The 21,567-nt window shown below is 41.6% G+C and overlaps 2 protein-coding genes across 2 annotated transcripts; both read right to left on the reverse strand.

Moving 5' to 3' along the window:
• Positions 1-169: 169 nt before the first annotated feature.
• Positions 170-13,498, reverse strand: LOC121192815 (phosphatidylinositol 4,5-bisphosphate 3-kinase catalytic subunit alpha isoform). The gene is made up of 21 exons (XM_041054718.1): positions 13,182-13,498; positions 11,831-12,246; positions 11,353-11,562; positions 10,938-11,188; positions 10,319-10,564; positions 9,986-10,071; positions 9,787-9,892; positions 8,415-8,567; positions 7,899-8,033; positions 7,553-7,677; positions 7,308-7,389; positions 6,913-7,077; positions 6,656-6,759; positions 6,219-6,390; positions 5,068-5,174; positions 4,444-4,565; positions 3,993-4,071; positions 3,624-3,794; positions 3,294-3,411; positions 3,030-3,181; positions 170-2,758 (listed from the first exon to the last, which is right to left on the reverse strand). The coding sequence occupies exons 2-21, from the start codon at positions 12,180-12,182 to the stop codon at positions 2,488-2,490; spliced, it is 3,207 nt and encodes a 1,068-aa protein (XP_040910652.1). The 5' UTR covers positions 12,183-12,246; positions 13,182-13,498; the 3' UTR covers positions 170-2,487.
• Positions 13,499-14,990: 1,492 nt separating this feature from the next.
• kcnmb2 (potassium large conductance calcium-activated channel, subfamily M, beta member 2) lies at positions 14,991-17,122 on the reverse strand. Its single transcript, XM_041055591.1, has 5 exons — positions 17,082-17,122; positions 16,491-16,613; positions 16,178-16,348; positions 15,698-15,893; positions 14,991-15,405 (listed from the first exon to the last, which is right to left on the reverse strand). The coding sequence occupies exons 2-5, from the start codon at positions 16,547-16,549 to the stop codon at positions 15,121-15,123; spliced, it is 711 nt and encodes a 236-aa protein (XP_040911525.1). The 5' UTR covers positions 16,550-16,613; positions 17,082-17,122; the 3' UTR covers positions 14,991-15,120.
• Between the last annotated feature and the right edge of the window lie 4,445 nt (positions 17,123-21,567).

Here is a 21,567-nt window from a genome sequence, read left to right on the forward strand (position 1 = left end):
TGGGGCAAGAGGTCTCCACTCGACGTGAAGATCGTACTCTGACAACAGCATCAAGTCCTTGTCCTTCATTCAACAATTCACCTCTGCTTTGTCATTCATTTCATTTCAACAACTAGAAGCTGTCTACTCGGTTTTGTATGAGAATGATGCATGTTATGCATGATTCCTCCTTTCTTTTCTTTTTTTTTCTTTTTTTTGGTTAGCAGTTACATATATGAGTTTGCTTACATTTAAAAATACAAAAATATATTACCTCTGTAGTTATTCAAGGAAAGCATTTGCACATGTAGTAGCAGTATCAGTTATCTGTTACCTTCATTGTGACTGTTGTACCCCACACAAGTAACAAGGTCATTTCTATACATGAAATTCAAGTAAACAACATCAGGTCAAACAACAAAAAAAAAAAGTAGATATTTGAGGACCTCATGCAAAATGCAGTGTGAGAAACAGAAAACAACCATAACAAATACAAAGGGAAATAGCATCATTTAGATAGTTCTTCCATAAAGAATATGGGGTCTAGTTTTCTCAGTTTGGGTCCGGCCCGCTGCTCTGTATCCTGTACAGAAGCACATGCATCTCGGTAGGATCGGTTTCCTGAGCAATTTTTAAACCACGAACCGAAAACAAAACGAAAACGAAAAAGAAAAGGACTTTCAGACAGACTCGAGTGTCCAGGAAACCGCCCTGGTGTGTTTCATTTGGTAAAGCTAGAACATTTACTGACCTCTTATATATGTGTCTGTGCAGTGAGCAAAACTGCAAAGACTATTCTTCCACACATAAGGGTTGACAATCATAGGAAAGAGTTGGGAAGAAGACACTTGGAAGGTTTAAAAAAAGAAAAAAATTCACTTCGGTTACTTTTGTTTACCTGGATGTCGTGATCTGGGACCGTATGGCAAATGTGAGGAGAGAGAGTCTGTCTTTAATCATCTTTCACACGTGTGATCGAGGACAAGGAGACGGGAGCGAAACTCAAAACACCTCAAACACTTTACAGATGGCTTAGATTGAAGCTCCACATCGAAACCTGGTGAGGAGAAGCAAAAGGCAGGGTCCAAAGGCGTTACTCACAGCTCTTTTTGCTGGGAAGAAGTAGACGATACTGTTACAGTGCAGCATTGTGCATTTTCTTTTTTTTCTTCCATGTACTGACACACTTCTCTATGTGAGCATGTCAGGGGAGATGCGATCCTCTCTCTGTCTTACTCTGACATCAACTTTTTTTTGCAGTATACAGTACATATTAGGATCGCAACTTGCATAGTGTAACAGCACACCACACGTAAGGAACACCACGCGTCCTTTCCCCCCTGCGTTTCTTGCCTTTATCAGCTGAATAACAAAAGACCAATTCATAACACGTTATACAGCTGGCCGTCAGAAAGCTTTCCTGCAGTCCATCTGTGTTCCAACTGCGTGGGGTCGATGACGGACATTTGTGCCTCAACATCTGACACAGAATAATACTGATAGACAAAACAAAACAAAAACAAATACTGCGGAGATCAGTGCTATGAGTATACATGAGACGTGGAATAGTAGTGACTATTTTTGTTTTTACAATAAGACTGCTGAGTAGTGGGGTTATACATCTAGTACTTTGGCTCAGTAGAAAACAGACTCATAAAGGAATATGTGCACCGAATGCATACAAGTCTATGGATATACCGCTGTACAAAAGTCAGTTACCTGGCGTGGCGTGATTTCTAAACCGAGGACACGTCGTTTGTAGGCTACAAATAAGTCATTATTTCAGTTGCTCTGAAAGTGTTAAATGCTAGTGTGTCTTCAACATGTCCTCCGTCAGTCCTGTACTTATAGTGTTGGTGATTGTTTCTATGATTGTAAAGGGAATTATGATTTTGAGGGCACCTGCCAGGCTTCTTTCGCTGTGTCCCAGCTGGCCTGGCTGTGTGCGCCAATGTCTCCCCCATCTTCATCAGTTCAAAATAGGTAGTGGAAATAAACAGTGAGTTTATCTTTAGAAAAAGCCAGCTGTGCTCATGGGATACCACTTCATGATGTTCCTTTCCTAATGCTGATGGTTGCTGATGTACTGAAAGGAATTAAAAAAAAAAAAAAAAAAACATAAGAAAAATAAAAATTTGTCTGTATCTTGTTTCCATGAAGAAGGCCAATGTAGTCGAGGTCCATTACACTTGTTAAGTTCCTATGGAGAAGACAGATGAAGTGTAACTCCACCCTGCCTTCTCGAATTTGTAGTGCGGGGAGAAGAAATTCAGACACCTGTAGAAACAGGAGCATTGAGGAATTATGTCCCTGAAATAGGTCCTTCGGAGCACCCTTATTTTGTGGCGCGCTGGCATGTAATGTTTCAGAGTCATACGCTGGCAGAAATATTAACCAGGCCATGGTGTGTTTGAGAAAAATACCTCGCTCGCTTCTCAGTATTCTTTTGGTTATTAGTGTGCTGCTGTGGCCACAGTCCTTTACTCTTCTCTCTCCCTAGTTGCCATTTTAGTTCATGGCGTGCTGGCGGATCGTGTGAAAGATCCAGTCCATCTTGGTAGTCCACCCGCCGTGGTGAGCGTCATTCATCTGCTTCATGAAGTAATCGAGGGCCTCTTGCTCCGACTTGTCCAGGGCCAGGGTCTTCCTGATGTAAGCGATGTCGTCGAATGACTGCAGCTCGGGCATCCCGGAGCCCAGCATCATGGAGAAGAGGTTGATGAAGAGGTTGGCGTGCTGCCGGATTGCCAGGTACGCTTTGTAACACATCTCCTGGAACCTGAACGGCAGAAGGAAAAAAAAAAATATATCAAAAGAGATGGAAGCAGCAAAGACGTGTGAGGACAGAGAAAACAATAACAGACCAGTAGGGTCAAGAGGGAAATTCTGCACATCGGCCACAAGGAAGAGACGAACGCTCAGTCTCATAATGCCATAAAAAAAAAACAGTTAAACCTCACGTTTTGTTTCTGCTTTGTTTGGTTTGGTTTAATAAATCACAGATCATTTTTCTTTCATCCCAAGATAACGAACTCAACTGCTGGCGCTACCTTTCGAACTCCCTCGTTTTGGTGCACTCTTGCGTTCCTTTGCTAATGACGATCAGGAAGTCCTGCGTAAGCACAAAGGGCACGCGTTCTCTCTTGTACCCAAACTTCTTCTTTTTGTGGTCGAGGAAATGGCCGAAGTCTATGTGGAACAGCTGTGAAAACAGAAGAAAAAAAAATACAAAAATTAAACAGTTACCAGAGAAAGAAACACAAAGTCTGTGTATATACATATATAACAGAAAGAATGTCAAATGTAATCTTTACCTGTCCATCATCTTTGACCATAATGTTGCTATTGTGTCTGTCCCCTATGCCCAGGATAAATGTGGCTACACAGTAGCCTGCACATGACCGTGTGAACAGATCTATGGCCTGGTCATACCTGAGAAATCAAAGAAGTGGAAAATACTTTAGTCTCAGAGAGGATCCAGTAACTGTGTGGGATATTACTCAAAGAAAACAAGGAAAAGCTGTGTAAAAGTGAGGCTTTTAGACTCTAAGTCTTCACATTAGTCTTAAATTTATCGCTAATGCCACTTCTACACCCTACAGAGGACCAGAAAAGCTGTATAAATCACTGCCTTTGCCACTCACATCTCTCCCTTGTTCTTATCCTTAAGCCACTGATGCAGTGTGTGGCTGTTGAACTGCAGCGCCCCCTTCAGGCCTCCTTTACACTGGATCTGCATGATGGTGTGAGAGCTCCTCACCACCTCGATCAAGCCCACACAGTCACCGATAGACAGACAACCGTACGGCAGCATCCTGCGAGAGGTAGGACAGAAAGCATACAGAGAGGCAGGAAAAAAAAAAATGAGGACAGCCGTGATGGACTTCATATTACATGACCTGGCAGGGGCTGCCACCAATCTGCATTCAGGCTTGCAGTGCAGAACATGAAAGGTCCAGCGCCTGTTAATGTGTACCTGCATCCTTGCTGTCATGGTGAAGTGAAGCGCCTACCTGAGATCAAGGCCTTGGTTCTGCCAGATGTTCTCCATTATCCTAATGATCTGCAGCGTCAGCATGTCCTGCCTCAGATCTGTGAAGGCAGGGAGAGACAGGGAGGTGAATATTAGCTGCTTAGCTGCTCTTTGATCAACTCCAAGATGCATTATGGAGCAGAGCTGTCAAATTCTGTTTGTTCACAGCAGGGAAATGCACAAGCAGCCGAGGGAAAGTGTGATTCAAATAATGTGACTCGTTTTGAATTCCATGTAAAGAGCATAGATGAGGCTGTGTTTGCGTACATATAACCTAAAGGCGTATACTAAACTAACCTGTATGCACAGCAAGAGCGCTCTCAAGTCTGTGTGTGTTTGTGTGAGTGTGTGAGACAGAGAGGAAAGGGTGGACAAAGAGAAGCAGGGAAAACCGGAGGTACAAGGAGAGAACACACAGAGACAGAACTCACCGTCTCCGTTTTTGAAGATGATCTCGTTGTTCTGAAAGAGCAGCTCTGACATCATATCTGGGTTTTCCCAGTTAAGCCACAGAGGTCGCTTGGCCGAGGACATCATCCTGCATTCCTCCAGGCTGAGACAGACAAAGGGACAAGGAGGAAAAATGACAGAAAGCAGGACAATCAGTCCTCACTAATTGTGGCTGCAGCTCACGTGTCCTGACTCTTAACAATACAGTTCATTCAGAATGATATGTCTGTTTTTCCTTTTTAATACATCTGCAAAAACGTCTAACATGATGTTTTTACTTTGTCGTTATGGGACAGAGTGTAGACTTATGAGGGAAATAATTCATTTGCAGCGCAAGACTGCAACATAAACTGGAAAAAGTGATGGGGTCTGAATACTGAGTCATGTGTACTGGGTTTACTGTAAAAGGAGGCTGTATTCTAAGAGCAATGAGAACATTATGTTCCTAAATGTACTTTACCCACACACAAAATGCAATTTATATTACACCTGATAGTATTTTAAGCCTTGGAGACGGAACGGCAAGAGCAAGACCTGCAGAAGAAATAAACATTAAATGCCAACCATTTAAGAGGAGAGAGTTAGGTAAGATAGTGCTGATGTACCGGAGGTTTCCCAGCTGATGCGCTGGATTCAGTGGGGAGGTGAAGCTTTGTAGTGCGTCCATGTAGTCAGGCCTTCTCATCTGCTCCACCAGAAACTTCATTTGAACCTTAGAAGAGATAAACAAATGTATCAGTTATTAATAAGCTGGCGTTGAGCAGCCGGTGGAGCAGGCCAGCCTCGTAACTGCAAACAGCTTGTTCTCTTCAGCAAAATCATTAACCTCTCACAATGAGTTAATGCTACCTCAAAGAGGGCTTTTGGGTAATGACCCTCACCCTCTGGTGGCCGCGTTGAAGGTCCACAGCTCTTGGCATTAACAAGTGGAAAAAGTTTGAGAGATCCTGAAACCTGTGACTGATACACACAGAGTTGTCCAACTTGGTGCTGACTGGATGGACACCGGTCACTTTGTCACAGACACAAGTTACTGATCAGATAAGTTTAGATTCATTAAGTCTGTTTGCTAGTCAGATAACTAACCAACACATCCGCTAAGCTTGTGGCTAAAACCTTCCTGTAGCCCAAAGTTAGATATTAAATTAACATTACTTACTTTGCTGAGCGTGTTAGGAAGTTAAAATCATTTGTTTTTTGAGTATTATGAATAAGACAGTTAAGTCAAATGTCTGCAAATGATTTCAATAATGTTAATGATGTTAACGTTAAATCTTTAATAGTGCCCGATGCATAAAGTACAGCTGATTAGAATTTAACAGCACATAAAAACTGTATTTCTTCAGAAGAATAATCTAGGAGCAACTGATACTGATGAAAATAATGCTGCGGAAATTCAGATTTTGCTAAATGTCAACATTATATCACAGGCACCACTAACTTATTTCTTATTTTGACACCATTTTGCCCCTGGCCTTGTTTGGAAGTAAACTTTATTTAAGTACCAGCTTTTATTTTATGCATCTATTTTCCATATTAACCTTTGACTGTCACTTTAGGGATCACTCCATCTTTTAGAGACATATTATCCTGGTTTGACTGAAATATATTTAGCTTCAAGCAAACTGGAGGCAAATGTCCTCTTATCACTCAACTATACTGAGGCATCTCTGTGGCCAGATTGGTCCAGATGTTGTCAAGATTAAACGCAACGATTGAGTGGATCACATTTAACAGCTGCCGGCTGTTAGATTACCTTCTGTGCCTCATCTTTTTTCTCCTGTTTGAGGAGGTCGGTGAGATTGATGAGTTTCTCCATGGCCTCCACCTGCCTGCTCAGGTGCTTCAGATACATGCCACAGGCCCGGCAGTACGACTCCAGCAGCAGGCCGAACCTCTGGCTCACAGTCTTGTTGTGCATCTCTGACCTGCGCACATGCAGGCAAGCAAGAAACAAACAAACAAAAAAAAACAAAAACATGAAGAGGTTGTTTGTGTCCTACCGGAAAATTTGTACAAGCCTCCACAGACACTCAGTGTGAAACTGAAATCAGCTGTTTTCACAGAACGTTCTTAAATTCAACATGAGTTGGGACCAGACAGTGAAGTGATATTCAAACAAGAGTTTAACCTTTAGAGTCACATCCAAACAGGCCCAACTTACTGAAAGGAGACCTTTTTAAATTAACTCACTTTAAATGCCAGAAGAAGAAATGTCCTATCCTCTGATTGGTTAATGCCTTTTTCAGCAGGAAGCGTGCAAGAGGGTTATCAAGGTACTGTTCATACTTTAGAACCTGGACACAGACACAGAAAAACAAAGGAAATACCATAAAAACAGTTTCTTGTTTAAAAACCACTGCTAGAGTATATTATATAAATTTTTCAGGATAACTCAACACAATTCACACTAGACAATTACAGTATAGCCAAATAAAGATGCAACGCACCTGAACTAGCTGAATGAGGTACTGAGAGAGTTTGTCATCAGTTAGGTATTTCTCAAGGCACTTTACGGCAAAGTTTCTGATCATAGGGTCGGGGAAGTTGCAATCCAGCAACTCCATGGCTTGTTCTGGCTTGATAGCAGGCCAGTCCTTCAGAAGGCAGTACATCTGAAATGAAAAAAAAAAAAAAACACACTTACTACAGATACGTATATTTTAAAAATCATTTTTCAATTTCAAACCACCCCACAGTGCATGAGACTCTGTGTTAGTGTGCACTATCTGTGTAAAGATCCGCTGAGTTGCATTTGTACAATAACCAAGTCAGGCACATATCTGTTACGCCACATGATGTCCTTCAAAACAAAGGCATGTCAGCAGTGGAAACCTGAGCTCACCTGTGCAACCTCATCTCTGGAGTTCCATTTCACAGCCAAGAGGATCTTGGGAAGGATCTCTGGCATATTGACACAGTCTTGTCTAGAACAGTTTGGAGATTAAAAAAAAAAGAATTTTATAACATCAAGGTCATATGACTTTTGTGAAAAATGTACTGGTTTTGAGTGTTGAGATCCAGTCTTAACAGACCCCTCATACACCCTCAAAAACCCCACCTATTGGCACACAGCTACAAACACATTACCTGTGCCTCCATAGAAAGTCCTTCTCCTGCTCAGTGATCTCAGACAGCGGGTCTCTGTTGCACACCTGCCGTAGCTGCTCATTGTCGCTGTCAGTCACTGGGTTGTCACGTGCCAGTCTGTTACTCTACGACCAAATATAAGACACAGTTTAATACAGTGAACAGTACAATGTCAGCACTACAGTCTGCAGGTAGTTGTGTCATATAAAACTTAACATGTGAATAAAACAGTGATACCATGTCCCTCCCTGTGATGTGAGAGAATGTGTATAATGTGGCAGATGCTCAGAATGAAAATCAGATGTGATGATGAATCTGATAAAAAAAAAAAAGCTTGCTATCTTACCAAACCAGTGTGGCAGTAATTAAAACCAAGCTCTCTGGATATATTCCAGTTTGCATGTTCCTCTATGCTGGTCATATCAGGAAACTTGACAGGGCAACTGAAATGGTCAAACTCCAGCTCAAGACAAGGGGTTTCCTGCACGTTCAGAAAGGGTTGTAAAGGGAGAAGTCACTCAAAGTGTTTACTGTAATCAAAGAAAGGTGTCAATGAATGTCAATGAATAATTAATTAAGTAGGATAAGAAGCTTGGCTGCTTAAATCAAGGCAGCTTAGATAGATAGATAGATAGATAGACAGACTATTGATTCCCTGAGAAAAATTGTAAAACATCTTAATCGCCCTAATATTTATAATAAAATGTTTTTTTAACAAAAAAAAAAAAATACTTCCATGGTAAATGTTACATTTGAAATCACTCGATCACATCAATGTTTGCTCTCTAAAAAATATGAGACACTACTGAAAGCACACAGTAAGTGAGCACTATGTGCAGAATGTTGTGAATTTGCAGTTCACCTTGTTGGGGTTAGAGCCTGTGACACCGATAGGGTTGAGCAGGTCTTCCAGGCCGTGTGGGACAGGCCATAGGTTGAGAGCCATCTTCCCTGCTACTAGTGTGTGGGTGTAGTCAAACAGGTTGATGTTGCCCCAGGCGAGAGGACAGTGCTCCTACAGGAAAATACCGGTAGGATGATGCATACGATGATGATTAAACAAGCAACAGCCCAGGGCTGTGAAACAGACAGGTGCAGTGCAGAACACAGGAAAGTTTTCCATTTCCCACATTGCCCACATTAGACTTTGTTAACTGCTGTAACTCATTAAACAAACAGACATTTAAATGTCTACACTGCTTAACAATTAAGCATCTTAAAGTAACATTTCATTTCAGATTTTCATCAAATCCGTTTTTCATATTATTAATGGTCAGCTGTTTTTGGTCAGCAATAGTTGTTAAATTATTTAACAACCTGTAATTACCCCACCAATTAGTAGTTTTCAGTAGCACTGGTTGTAGTAGGTTTTGGCAGCCATACCTGCGCTGGTCTCAAATTGCCTTCCCAAGCACGAGGGAGTCGCAGGAAAGGGTGCATGTAATCTAGCATTAGTGTTTACTGTTCATTCCCCCGACAGCGTGTCAGAGATGTATTAAGATACCGCTAATGCTAAACGAACAATTTCTACAGCTGCTGCTTCACATTAAAAAAATTTCAGCTGGTGGCATTTGTTGAGAAGTCACAGGAAATACAATGTGTGTCACAGAAATCTGCAATATTACCCATCACAAATGCATCAACAGAGCATGACGTGGTCCTTTTCTTTTCTGCACTTTTTGAGACTGGATCATTTTTAGGGATGGGCGTCGAGAACCAGTTCCAACTAAGAACAGGTTCCAAAATGTCCGAAGCATAAGAATCACATGCCTTCAAGCTTATCGATGCCTTTTATCAGTGCAGGCATGTTTTTCTGACAGCTGCAAAACATTGATGCCAATCTCATGCATCTACGCTGCTGGAAACTTGAAACAAAAAGGAGTCATGGTGGAGAGGAGGAAACAGTCCAAAGCCTGGCTTCATTTCACGTTTCACGAAGGATGACAACATTTCAAGTAAGGGTGAAAACACCAGTAATATGCTGAAACATCTTTCTACATCATGCAGGCTTAAACTCCAGGAGCCATATATTTGACTATCTGTGCACAAGTGCCGCTGCTTCCCAGCCAAGCAGTCCATTATTGCAGGGTAAATATCCTATGTTATAATAACATTAGAGCCAGTCAGGCAGATTTCTTCTTTGACTAGTCAGCTCAGATACATCAGTAACCATTGGCATCGCCAAGTCAACAAAATATTAAATGCTATAACTTTTTCAGAATTTCACTGCTAACCTCTTTAGCTCCCTTCCTTCCTTTCACAGAGCAGATGGAGAGGCAGAGTCGGGCAGCACGGGGGATGTCTGGAATGTACATGTCGTAGTTAAGCCACTCGTTCCACCTGGAATAAACAGGGAAACAACCATTACCATAATCAATACCGTTACTAAGTGAAATCCCTGAGTATATAACACTATTCATCAGTGTCTACTACCTGGGGTTCGAACAGGGCACCCGCTGGGTGTTGACATTGTCACACAACTGCTCTCCACCATGGTATATCCCCGTCCTGACGTAGATCTAAAGCAGTCACAAGAATAGCAGATTACACTAAGACTATACTAAGCCAGTGAGTGATAAAGGTATCACTGCATTTCTGAATGTATGAAGTGAAGGACACTTCAAGTCTTCAAATAACCTCCAAGGTACTGGAGATGTGAGATTATAGTCAGAATGTATTTTAGTCGAACCAGAACAAAGCAGAGGATCTTTAAAGAAACAAAAGATGAGGCAGTCACAGAACCACACTGATGTACTGCATCTCTACCTTGTCAATGTCTCTGATGTTGACATTGACGTAAGTGGCGCACAGTATCCTGATCCTCAGCGTTCCGTTGATGGTCCACAGACCCTTGGTGGCTGTTTCCCCATTCATGTAGGGCGTTGCTGTGGATATTCGCCTTGCATATGATGGCATGGTGAAGTTGTCCATGGGCAGCTGGGAATACAGGCTGTCTTTTGACATTAGCATCAAGTTGGGCATCCGTCCCAGCATGATACAGCTGCGAACATACTGTTGAGGACAGACAAAGTGACATTTTGAAGTAGCTGTGACTGTGACATTTTGAAGCTTTGCATGCTGTTTGACATTTTCAAGCCCTTCATACAATTACTAGGTTTATTAACATGTAAATTATTGGATTTTACAATTGCAACTGAGCAATAACTGAAACATCTGGCACTTTGTACTTAATATACCGTGATATGTTTGGTCTATTCCTGAATAGGGACATTTTACATTTATTTTCTCATACATTTTATTTCATGTCATGAATGTCAGGCCCATTTGGAATGGATGATAATTTGATGTGAAGTGCATCTCTGCCCCCCCCCCCCTTGAGTACAACAGCATCAGATGAAGCTAAGCTAAGATTAAATTAGATTACCTTGTACTGACTCAGAGGGTATTTCTCCAGTAAGTACTCATCACAGCCGCAGACTTTGAGGATGTACTTTCCCTGATACTCCTGCACACACATCTTTAACTGTTCCTGGGAGAGCAGCATGCTGCGTGTCTTCTTACGGATGGCTTCTGCAATCACTTGCTCTGGCACATAGTCATGGTTGATCTTCAGGGTATACTTCTGTTTGTCATTGCTGGGTGACACAATAACCCAAATGACCACGATGATTTGACCTGAGGGGAAGAAAATAAAATTTCAAATTTTAACAAATTGGATATCATTTCACATCCACAGAGACGGAGCCAACAAACAAAACTTGTGAATGTTTGTAAATATATCATGACATTTTTACTGCAGTGAGCATTTGCTACCCAGAGCCCAGAGTAAAATATCTCACCTTTATCTAGCTTGTTATAGATGTGCCTGGGAAGTTCTGCTGAGGATTCTACATTGGGAGGGTACACGTATAAAGCTCTACTGTGGGGTCCATTGCTGTCTCTGAGGTCCACAGCTTCTTTGCAGACATTTAAAATGTTTCTTCTGAAGTCCTGCACCTCAGGGTCTTTCACCAACTCAAACTCACATATAGGCATTCCAATAGCAAAACCTACAAAAAGGGGAAGCGGTTAATAAAAATTAAAGTTGTGAATTCTCTCACTTCAAAATGCTTTAGGATGCATTTTTCATGAGACATGAAATAATAATGCAGTGCAATTCATAGCGCAATATATGTTGTGAACAGTTAAACCCAATGGTATTATGTTAATCTTCCTAAGTGTGGGTAATGACATTGTCAAGGCCAGCGGCTGTTACAGTCCATTACTGTATAGTACAGCAGGTTGTTTAGTAACTGCATACGAAGTCAAGCACCATACCTATCTCTCTGTTGAGAATTTTCTCTTCTCTGTTGCCTACTGGCTCAATAACTTTGAGGAAGGCCTGGAAGAGCCTAAGATCACACAACCTCCTGGTCTCATCATAAAACTCCTCCCGCTCTGCCTCCTGGGTGACACTGACAAAGATGTAGGAGCTCTCCTCCTGCAGCAGATGGTAAAGAGGGTACTTCCTGGCCTCTTTGAAAAGCTCATGCTTGACTGTGATCAGTGTGGCTTCCCGGAGGCACTCCAATGTGAGAATCATGCCATTTGGCAGAAGGCAGTCCACTAGGATGCTGGGGGGCATCAAGTGCATCCCCCATAGTTCTCCTGAGGAGGGCCTGGGAGGCATGGTCGTGCCAGCAAATCTGCTCTTTTCAGAGGCTGGTAATTATCAGATGAGTGATGTCAACCAACTGTGAGAAAGAAGGAAACAGAATTATATAAGAAGCACTGACCTGTGTACAATAATATAAAATGCTTGTGGTAAATATCTGACTTCAGTGATGGAACAGTTGCATAGAACAGAATATAAAAATGTTAAACACACACTCCTGAGGGTTTCCCAATTTAACATGAGTTGACAAAGGACCTAAGCAAAGTCTGTAATTAAGTCACAGGGGAATGCCTATAGGGCCACTGTATTTTGCTTTAATGCTTTTGAGTTCACCATACTGTACATACCTATTGTGTAAAGGCACTTTCGTTCAGGTTGACATGTTGTAGCAACACATTTATGACAACATAACGATGTACCTTACAACAAATGAACATGTCACTTTGCTTAATTGTTATAACGTCAGCACCAAAGCAAAGGATTACACAACTTTTCATTTGCATTAGACACAGAAAAATCTTTGAATAGGCTTTCGCTTTAACAAGTCAAACTAACTCATGCTTAGTCAAAGAGGGGAGCAATGAACTGATGAATGTCCAGTAGTGTCGAATGAAAGGACTTCAAAAATCATGTAAACAAACTCGTTAGCTAACAAGCATTACCCACACATTAGTTAAGTGTGGCTAACGCTAATACGGGTTAGCTTTTAGCCCAGGCTTGACAGTCACCTAAACTAGTCCCAAGGTTGTGCTGCTGCTGTTGCTGCTTGGTGGGTTAACATTAGGTGTTGTTTCTTGCCTAGCTAGCTAACCATGCTAACCAGATTCACTAAGCAGATCAATGTCATTTGCAATATGAAAAGCTCGACTCATATGCAAGCTGATGTCAGTTTGATCTTACTACAATGTAGGGGTGCGAACCGACAGTTTGCCGTGTGAGTTACTGGGCAGCTGCTCTGGTTAAGAGTAAAAGCGAACACAGAACAAAACATGAAAAAAACAAATATAACGCTACCTGGGTCAGATAGCTAACGCCAACCGGTTAGCCGCGAAGCTTCTCAGCCAGCACAATCATTAGCAGCGGCTAGCTGAGTAAATCCCATTCGTGCTCGCTCGGGAAGTCTCAACCAGCGGTGCTAGCTCTAACCTTAGTTCATCCAAACAATGATACTGAGGGGTCGGGGCAGTCCCGCTTTGTGGAGAAAAGACGCCCCTAGCTCCCGGTGAAGTTGTCAATACGCTGTAATGGAATAAGTGTATAATACTTCATGATGTTCTTCATCGTGCTATCCCGAAAAATACACTACACAGTTTGGTAGCACGCTAGCTCTACACAGCTAGCCTGCTCGAAGACTGCTAGCAGACTCATCATCATGGACCGCCCTCCCACACACGGAGTGTGTTTAGCTGGTGGAGGGAGTAGTTTGTCATGGGATGAGACTGGGGAATTCACGGGAAACCGCTTGTTCACTGTTTTCTTCGATGGGAGATGAAATGCCTCTTAGGAAATGCCACCAAAGAGCACATGAGGAAAAACAGCGGCAAAGTTGTTGTTGTGTTGCTGAAGCCAGTCATATGCAGAGCCCAAAGCAAATTCTTTCCGCAGCATGTGCGTGGATGGATGGATTCCCCCGGAGAAAACGTGGATTGAAAAAAAAAGTATTTCTGCTAGATGTGTGATTCATAAACTCCACTGCACGTTGTGTTTTATTTTATTACCTAGAACAATACGTTTTTTCGCGCTTGTTGTGGTGTACTTATAAAACTAGGCATAATTTCAATGGAATTCAGTGGAAAGTTATAGGCCATGGGCAGAGGAACTATTAGTGACATAACAAATGTAAATGTCCATTGCTCCTTGGTTGAAAAAACAAAGATAGGGATATTATTTATATATCTATTATCTATCACTCTATGTTTTAATGAAGATGAAAATATTCGAAACCTTTTTATTTAAAGAAGTTTAAGAAGACTGCACAGCCCTGCCAGAGGTTTATCCCATGGAGATGATCATTTATTACAGCTGTAGAGCCGCAGTGTGTGACCAGAAAGATCCAAATCACTTTGTGCAGGGTCACCACAATGAGAGCATTAAATTTCTGTTTTTGTTAATGAGATCACCTGGAGATGGATGCATTATTTGTTCTTTTGAAGAGTGGATTTGTGACCCTATTTTGTAAACCGAGTATATATATTTTTTTTAACTTTTTAAAAATCTGCAGGTATATGTAAGTGAGCCTTAGATCAATAAGATTCGTTTTAAAGAATGTGCATAGTGTTTCAAATACTAATAGAGGCGCAGAGCTTAATAATTTCATTGTAGGTAAGGTACATTTCCCCATGTGAGTATATCATGCTTTATATACACATACCAGGTTATATAACTACATTTTATAATATAAGACCTACTGCATAGTAATTGGTCACAGTAATTGGGATAGTGTGTATAGAATAAGAACACATTATTTCAGAAAACATCATCATCAAAAAACAGGAAAGTTTCATAAAGTTCTCAAAATTGTACAACATTGCCCAACATTAACAACCAGAAACATAGGAGACATTTTTGGAAAGACAGTAGTGTTTTGCTCTGTCTCTTCAAATATATGTTGGTATTATTGTATAAGCAGCATAGCAAGCACGTGCTCATAATACACTGTAGTTTGTCAGAACAATTTACAGGGCTTTAACACCATGCACAATCCAGTCATAGTTTTCCCTGTATAACAGTGAATTACATGTCTGATAGTTTCCGCGTCGGAACATTCAGTTCACTTTTATAAACAGTCACATCCTCAGTCCGGAGTGAAAGTCAGCTGTTCCAAATGTCTTAGCTGAAGTGGAAAGTTTGCAAGAGGTCACAGCAAGGTTGTTCGGTTCAAACAATCCCTTTCATGTCATATGTCCATCACCAAACCACCATATGCTTGGCTTTCACAGCTGCTGCACGTATTTCACCTCTTGATCTTCCCTATCTCTTCACACAGTCTGGAGAGGTACTGTGTGAGCTTCACCATCACAATGATGAGGGCCCCTCCTGTGAGCATGCAGGAGGGCCAGAGCAGCGAGTGGAAGACAACGCTGTGGTCATACAGCCGGGTCAGGAGAATGGTCTCCTGCTGCTCGCTCGGGTCGTAGTAACAGGGGACCTGCTGGTTCACCTTCAGGTGCTCGGAGATGTTCATTATCATGGCGTGCATGGCCATGCTGTCCTTCTGGCACCTGGGCACATAGAAACACTGCAAGGACAGGATTGAAGGACACTGAGGTTATCTCGAGGGCAATCAGCGAGTCACACTTTTCGCTTTGGTGATTTGAGCTTTTGAGTTTTGTATATTTGACAATACTGAGTACACTGCCCTTCATGTATCATCTTTTAGCTTGACCAGGAAAAATTCCAAATCCTATCAGCTAACATTTTCTGCGTTGGGAGCAGAGTACGTTTATAACCAGGCCAACATCTGACAGCCGCTGTCAACATTTGAAACGGTTCAGTAATTCCCTCTATTTTCCCTCTGGCACAGTACTCACTTCAGAGCTGGCGTCCTGGGTCTCTTCATTGTGAGATAAACGGCTGACACGGCCCGTGTTATTGACGCTCACGAAGACCTGCAGACAGGGGTATTTGGAGACTCTCCAGCAGTCTGACCCACAGTTGTAGGAACAGTTCATGTCTGCTGTGACCGTGGAGTTGAGAACAACACACACACCTTCCTCTGTCCACACACTGTGTTGACATTTAAATGAAGATCCAATTTAATGCCAAAAAAAAAAAAAGAAATGCATTTTGGGGGGTCTGGGGGTATGAAATGAGCTCAGTTTGGGGTGTAATTTGTCCCTGAAAATCTGCTTTCATATAATATCAATTTTGCAAATTTCAGGTTGAGAGAGCACTGAAGCAGTTTGTCAACAAGCACATGTGATGAATAAAACATGTTTCTGACAGGAACATCAAAGTTAACTCCTTTATAAGGTGAAAAAAAAACAACTATTCTCACAACAGGCCTGTACCTGTCTGCATAGGAGCGTAATATGGTGATCCCCAGGACAAAGTACATCATGACAGATGAGAGGATCATTCCAAGACCGAGGAGAATGGCTCGATCTTCACCAGGCTTTAGAGCTGTCACTGTCTTCTTCTTGTCCAATAAATCTACCTCACGAAATTTTTGGTAGATTGACCTGATGGTGGAAATTGAGGAGGAATCATTGTTTAAAAGCTGTTGTACAAATGACACGGAAAATCAAAGTGCATGCGAATCCATTTTTAACCTCAGTGTTTTAAGTGAATTCTTTTAGGCCTGGAATGGTATAAACCTGTTACCTCCTTTCATTTCCTCCCCCCGATCCTGCTGTGTTTTTGGCACCTGCCACAAAGAACATCTTTCCTGATGATCCACGTCCTCCTTTGCTCACTGTAGCCGAACGGAAAGATTGTTGAAAAGACCTGGGAAGAATTACAGCCAGTTTTATGTTTAGCTGTAATGTAGCATAGCATAGCATAGCATAGGAGTTGACACACAGAAATTCACTTTCACTACAAGGATCATAATCATAAAAGAAATCCCAAGCCACTGGTTACAGAACAAATTAGTGAGTAAAAGGAACAACAAATCATACTGTACCTTTGATGCATATTTGTTGTCAAATTCACAATTTCTCCAATATGTCCAGTTTTGTACAAAAGAAATAAGTATATGTGTCTCCTAACAACCCTGCAGACATCAGTTCCTGATTATCACAGTGCTATGATGTGCTAGGATAGGAAGCGCCCCTGATACAGTGGACTCTGCCGGATAAACATCTCATTTTGAACACAAAGAAACGCTACAATAGAGTAAACAAGATGACAGATAGCCACAAATGAAAGGTGTTAATGCTGATGAGGTGTTCCATGACAAAAAAACAAACCTACCTGCTGTATCCTGACCACTTCAGCTGTCAACACAAAGTCATTGGGTCCTCTCTTGATACAACAACAACAACACCTTGCATGTGCCTCCTCTCGCTCTCTGCAGGTCCTATCGTTTGCAGAAAACACAGTATTCAGTGCTGTCCCATAAATAACATTAGCCTTGATTCAGATGCAAATGAATGGCAACTGAGACATTATGAGTTATTAGTTCTCGTTCAGCCAAGGGTTTTCGTTAATGTGAGGGTCGATGCAAACCCACTCATGAGATTGCCAGGGATTTATTTAAAAACACAATTTAGAACAAATGTGTTTACATGGCTGTGTTATTAGTCATGTGTGGTCATTTGCTCATATCAAAACAGTAATACCACTGCTTTGTCAAAATCAAAAGTGTGTTCCATCATTAGCCAAAAGTGAATAAGAAATACCAATAAATCAAGTCATATTGTTTATTTACTCCCTTTCAGATGCAGAATAATCAGTAGAGAATGGCTCAGATTTTGGAACAGTGGACATTCTGTAGCCACCATTCAGTCCTCTAACATTTTCATTTTTGTGGGGGATAACAACCTCACCAGAGTGCTGGGAGCAGAATAGTTAGAAAACAAGCCAACACGTTCTTCTTAGATGAGTAATTTCCTTATTGTATTACATTCCCAGCTGCTTAGGGGAACTGTTGCTGAGAGACAACCCCAGTAGGACACAAGACATCTGAAGGAAATCATATGTGTTATCTGTATTTATGCTTCTCTTGAAAGATTCCATGCGCTTTTCCATGCAGAACAACATGGAACAAAAAGCAACAAAAAGTCACACTTACGTAAATTTTCTGCTCTGTCTTACAACTTTCCAACTTTTCTCCTTTATAAAAGCACACTGACCATAGCCCCTCGAGAGCCTCAAGTTCCACACATAACTGTATTGATTTCAGCTAAACATGGAGCCACACGCTTTCAGAGAGACCACCTCACCCCTTGTGTCTAGTTTACAGTCAAGCAAAAGATTTTAAAGGGTTTTGAGGGCTGTAAATGTGTTGGCAGCTGGGTCTCATGCTCCATGGAGGCTGGACTTACAGTGGCAGGTGACTTCCTACCTAATAACTTAAAAGGAATGGACGGTGATGCTGTCCTTTTTGCAATGTGGGGTAAGCAGTCTCTCTCAGGCTTTGAGTCTGACTTTGCAGGACCTTCCTAGTAAGCTGCAAGAAAAGAAAGCAAGTAGGAAATCACTGTTTTATAATTTTCTTATTTGTTAAAATCAGTGATGGAAATTGTATTCACAGGAGCAATAAAAAAAGGTTTGTTCATTTCCAAAGTTCATGAGACCCCTGAAAATCTGAAATTACTGAAGTGAAATGGCTAAAACTGAACTGAATCAGAAATAGTATCATAGCCATAGGATGAAAAGAGATTTTGAATGACAGTCACCAACACCAAAAGTTTGATTTCAGATATAGTTGTGTCCTTTTTCATATCTCTGCTTACTTAAAAAAGCTACTGTGTCTGCAGTGTTGCCACATGCAGCAGTGGAGGGAGACAGTCTTTGTGTGTCTGAAGAGATGCTCCAACACCCGGCACTGCTGTGAAACTGCTTATCCCAGCAGAAACGTGTCGTTCAGATTTTCATATTATCAGTTTAATGAACTACATATCCTGAGCCAGAAGCTGATAGGATCAGCTGACCTCACTATATATTCTTCATGGGTGTGTCCTTGGGTCATATTTCTTCCAGCTGCCGCTCTACCATCTTGTAAGACTGAAAGCGTGACTGAATAATTGTAGAGCAGGTGTCATGTCATACATGGATGGATTACTGAACGGGCCCACCGGGCACAGGCCCTGGGGTCCAGAGGGTCAGACAGACAGCATCTCTTCATCTTCAGCGTGATCTACTGAATTACTGAAGGCCAGCTGCAGTTTTTCAACCAGAAGCAGCACCTGATAATTCTGCTTAACCTGCAGAATGTCCCAATCACGAAATGTGTGTCTACAGGTGCGAAATGACCACAAAGACACAACAATAAGAAGCAAAATGACCAAAAAGAAGCACACAAAAAACAGCTGAGTCTTTGTAGTGGTTTTGTGTCTATTTTAGAGGGTTTTCACATGTCTGTGCCAAGGTGCCCATTGTCTCATAATTCATCCAATGCCTTATATGACTACTTGTAAATTTCATTGGATTTTACTGAGCTCACATTGCATGTACATCACAAAAGTGAAATGAAGGTGAGTACAACATATGGAGACTAACCTGAGATCTGAGGACTCAGCTTTGATCCTGCAAATTTTGCTTTAGTAGGTGTTTACTTTCACCTTGCGTGCTTAACAGCTCTGTGGAATTCAAAGCCTGGCCTGCTATCAACGCATTCTTTGATGAAGAATGTCTCAGGATGTATTTTTTGCCTTGTCCTTCCAGTGATTATTGCTTCTCTGTCAGCTGTCCCAGTGTTTGGTGCCTTGAAAAAACAGTCACATGCTCCACTGCACGGCACCCCGCAGAGGCATAACAAAGCAGTAAACACTTACCTGAGGTGCACACAGAAAAAAAGCCAGTAGTGAACAGTGTGAACAGTGGAAGGCATAGCCAGCTAAACTGCATGTCTCAGACATATTGTACTTTCTGTCTATATTATTGTACAAAATGCCAAATGTGTCAAAACTCAATCATCCATTTTATAATCGTATTATGTGTATTTCACAGTTGTTACCATCTTGCTGTTCCTCAAACAGAGTGGAAAAACAGCATGTGCCCATTAAAATGATCCAATTGTCATTCATAAGGACACTTCAAGACGAAAAATCGCAGTAGGCTATAAATTATCTTATTCAGAAGGTCAGACACAAAATCCATGTTGTGGCTAAATCTGAGTACTTTACATGATTGTAAAGACCTATAAAAGATTAAAACTCTTTTGTATTCCCAGCTATGTTCTGTGAGTTGACCCTCTATTGTCAACACATATAGCACATGGTGTGTGCTATGTGTGTTCTCCCTGGTGCCTGAAATCACCTCTTTCTTTGCACATTCAAATTACAATAAACCCCAGCTTATGTGTGTGACTTGTGTGTGCTGTGTTGAAATAGCAGTGTTAATATGTCCAATCTGTGAGGTCCTACCTCTTGTCCCTGGGTTGTTGTGATAATCCAGACTTTGTGCTACAACTGTCAGCAGTGACACTCCAACATGGTCTGGGCTCCCAGGGACAGCAGCTGGCTACCTCTTATTTAAACTCTTGCCCCAAGTGGACAGGATGCCTGCCATATCTGTGTTAGTAATATGAGTTCCCTGTACAATGCCGTCACGCTTAAAATGAGTTGGTCCAGCACAATGAATCTCAACTGCACCCCCTCAAAAATCTGGCTCTGACTGGCTGCGCTGTGGGCCCATCGCTATGTTTGTTGCAGGCACTGCCTCACATCCACAGAGGAATTCAGGAGCAGTTATTTCAAACCCCTCTGCCTTTTCATGTTACGAATGTACAGTATGTATAGGCAACTTGAAAGTCCCGACCTCAGACACTGAGACAGGAAAACTTTGCAACACGTGGCCACAGGGTGTCTCTGCAACCTCAGAAACTGGAATAGAAGGGGTGTAGGGGAGCAACAGATCAGATGGAATGCCCTTAATTTTTGGGGTTGATGCTTTTATTTTGGTAAAATGAAAATGTGTGAACGTGTGGGGAAATAAGCGAGTGTGTGTAAAAAAAAAAGAAAAAAAAGATTGTGCCTGTCAGTGTGTTGGTTACAAACATGTAAAGTTACATCTTTATCCGTCGATGTATCATAAACAACAGCTTCCCATTCATTTTTCCCTCAAAGGATGCACATTAAGAAATACTGAAAAAAAAAACTGAATTTCTCAGTGTTGGATCAGAAAGATGACTCTGCATTGGTTTAGGTTTTGTGCTACAAAAACACAATTTATTCACAGGTAAATTTGTGATTCTCATTTTCAGGTAAATTAGCCTTGTAGCATTATTTGTTTCCAGGGATCCCGTAAATGTGGACCATATTTATACATAATTTGAAAGCCTGTACATACTCATTTAGATTCTCATATTGAGGGTGAGGGGGACAATCTTGCAGGGGACTGTTTTTATCATTTCTGATTGTTGTTCATCGAATGTTCCACCGTTTTGCGCTTTGCCTCCATGGGATGTTTTTATTTTGAAAATCAAGTGTAGTTCGACCAGTGATTATCACAACAGTCTTGCTCAGACCAGAGGGGGGATTTTCCCTTGCAGACCCCTGTTGATGAGCTGTCTAGCCAAGTCTGCCCTGTATAACAGCAGCATCAGCTCATATTCTACTACTAGAAGTGAACACTGCTTACTACTTTACACTGACCAAGACCCATCCAATGATGAACAGAGAGTACAGTGTAATAAAAGACAATCTCCCTGAAGAACTCCAGAGCTCTTTCCTTCCTCCTAGCACACATGCTTTCCCCTTTAATTACACCCTGGCCTTTAGCCTTGAAAAAGAAA

This window comes from Toxotes jaculatrix, chromosome 14 (assembly GCF_017976425.1).
Source record: "Toxotes jaculatrix isolate fToxJac2 chromosome 14, fToxJac2.pri, whole genome shotgun sequence".
Classification (NCBI taxonomy): domain Eukaryota; kingdom Metazoa; phylum Chordata; class Actinopteri; family Toxotidae; genus Toxotes; species Toxotes jaculatrix.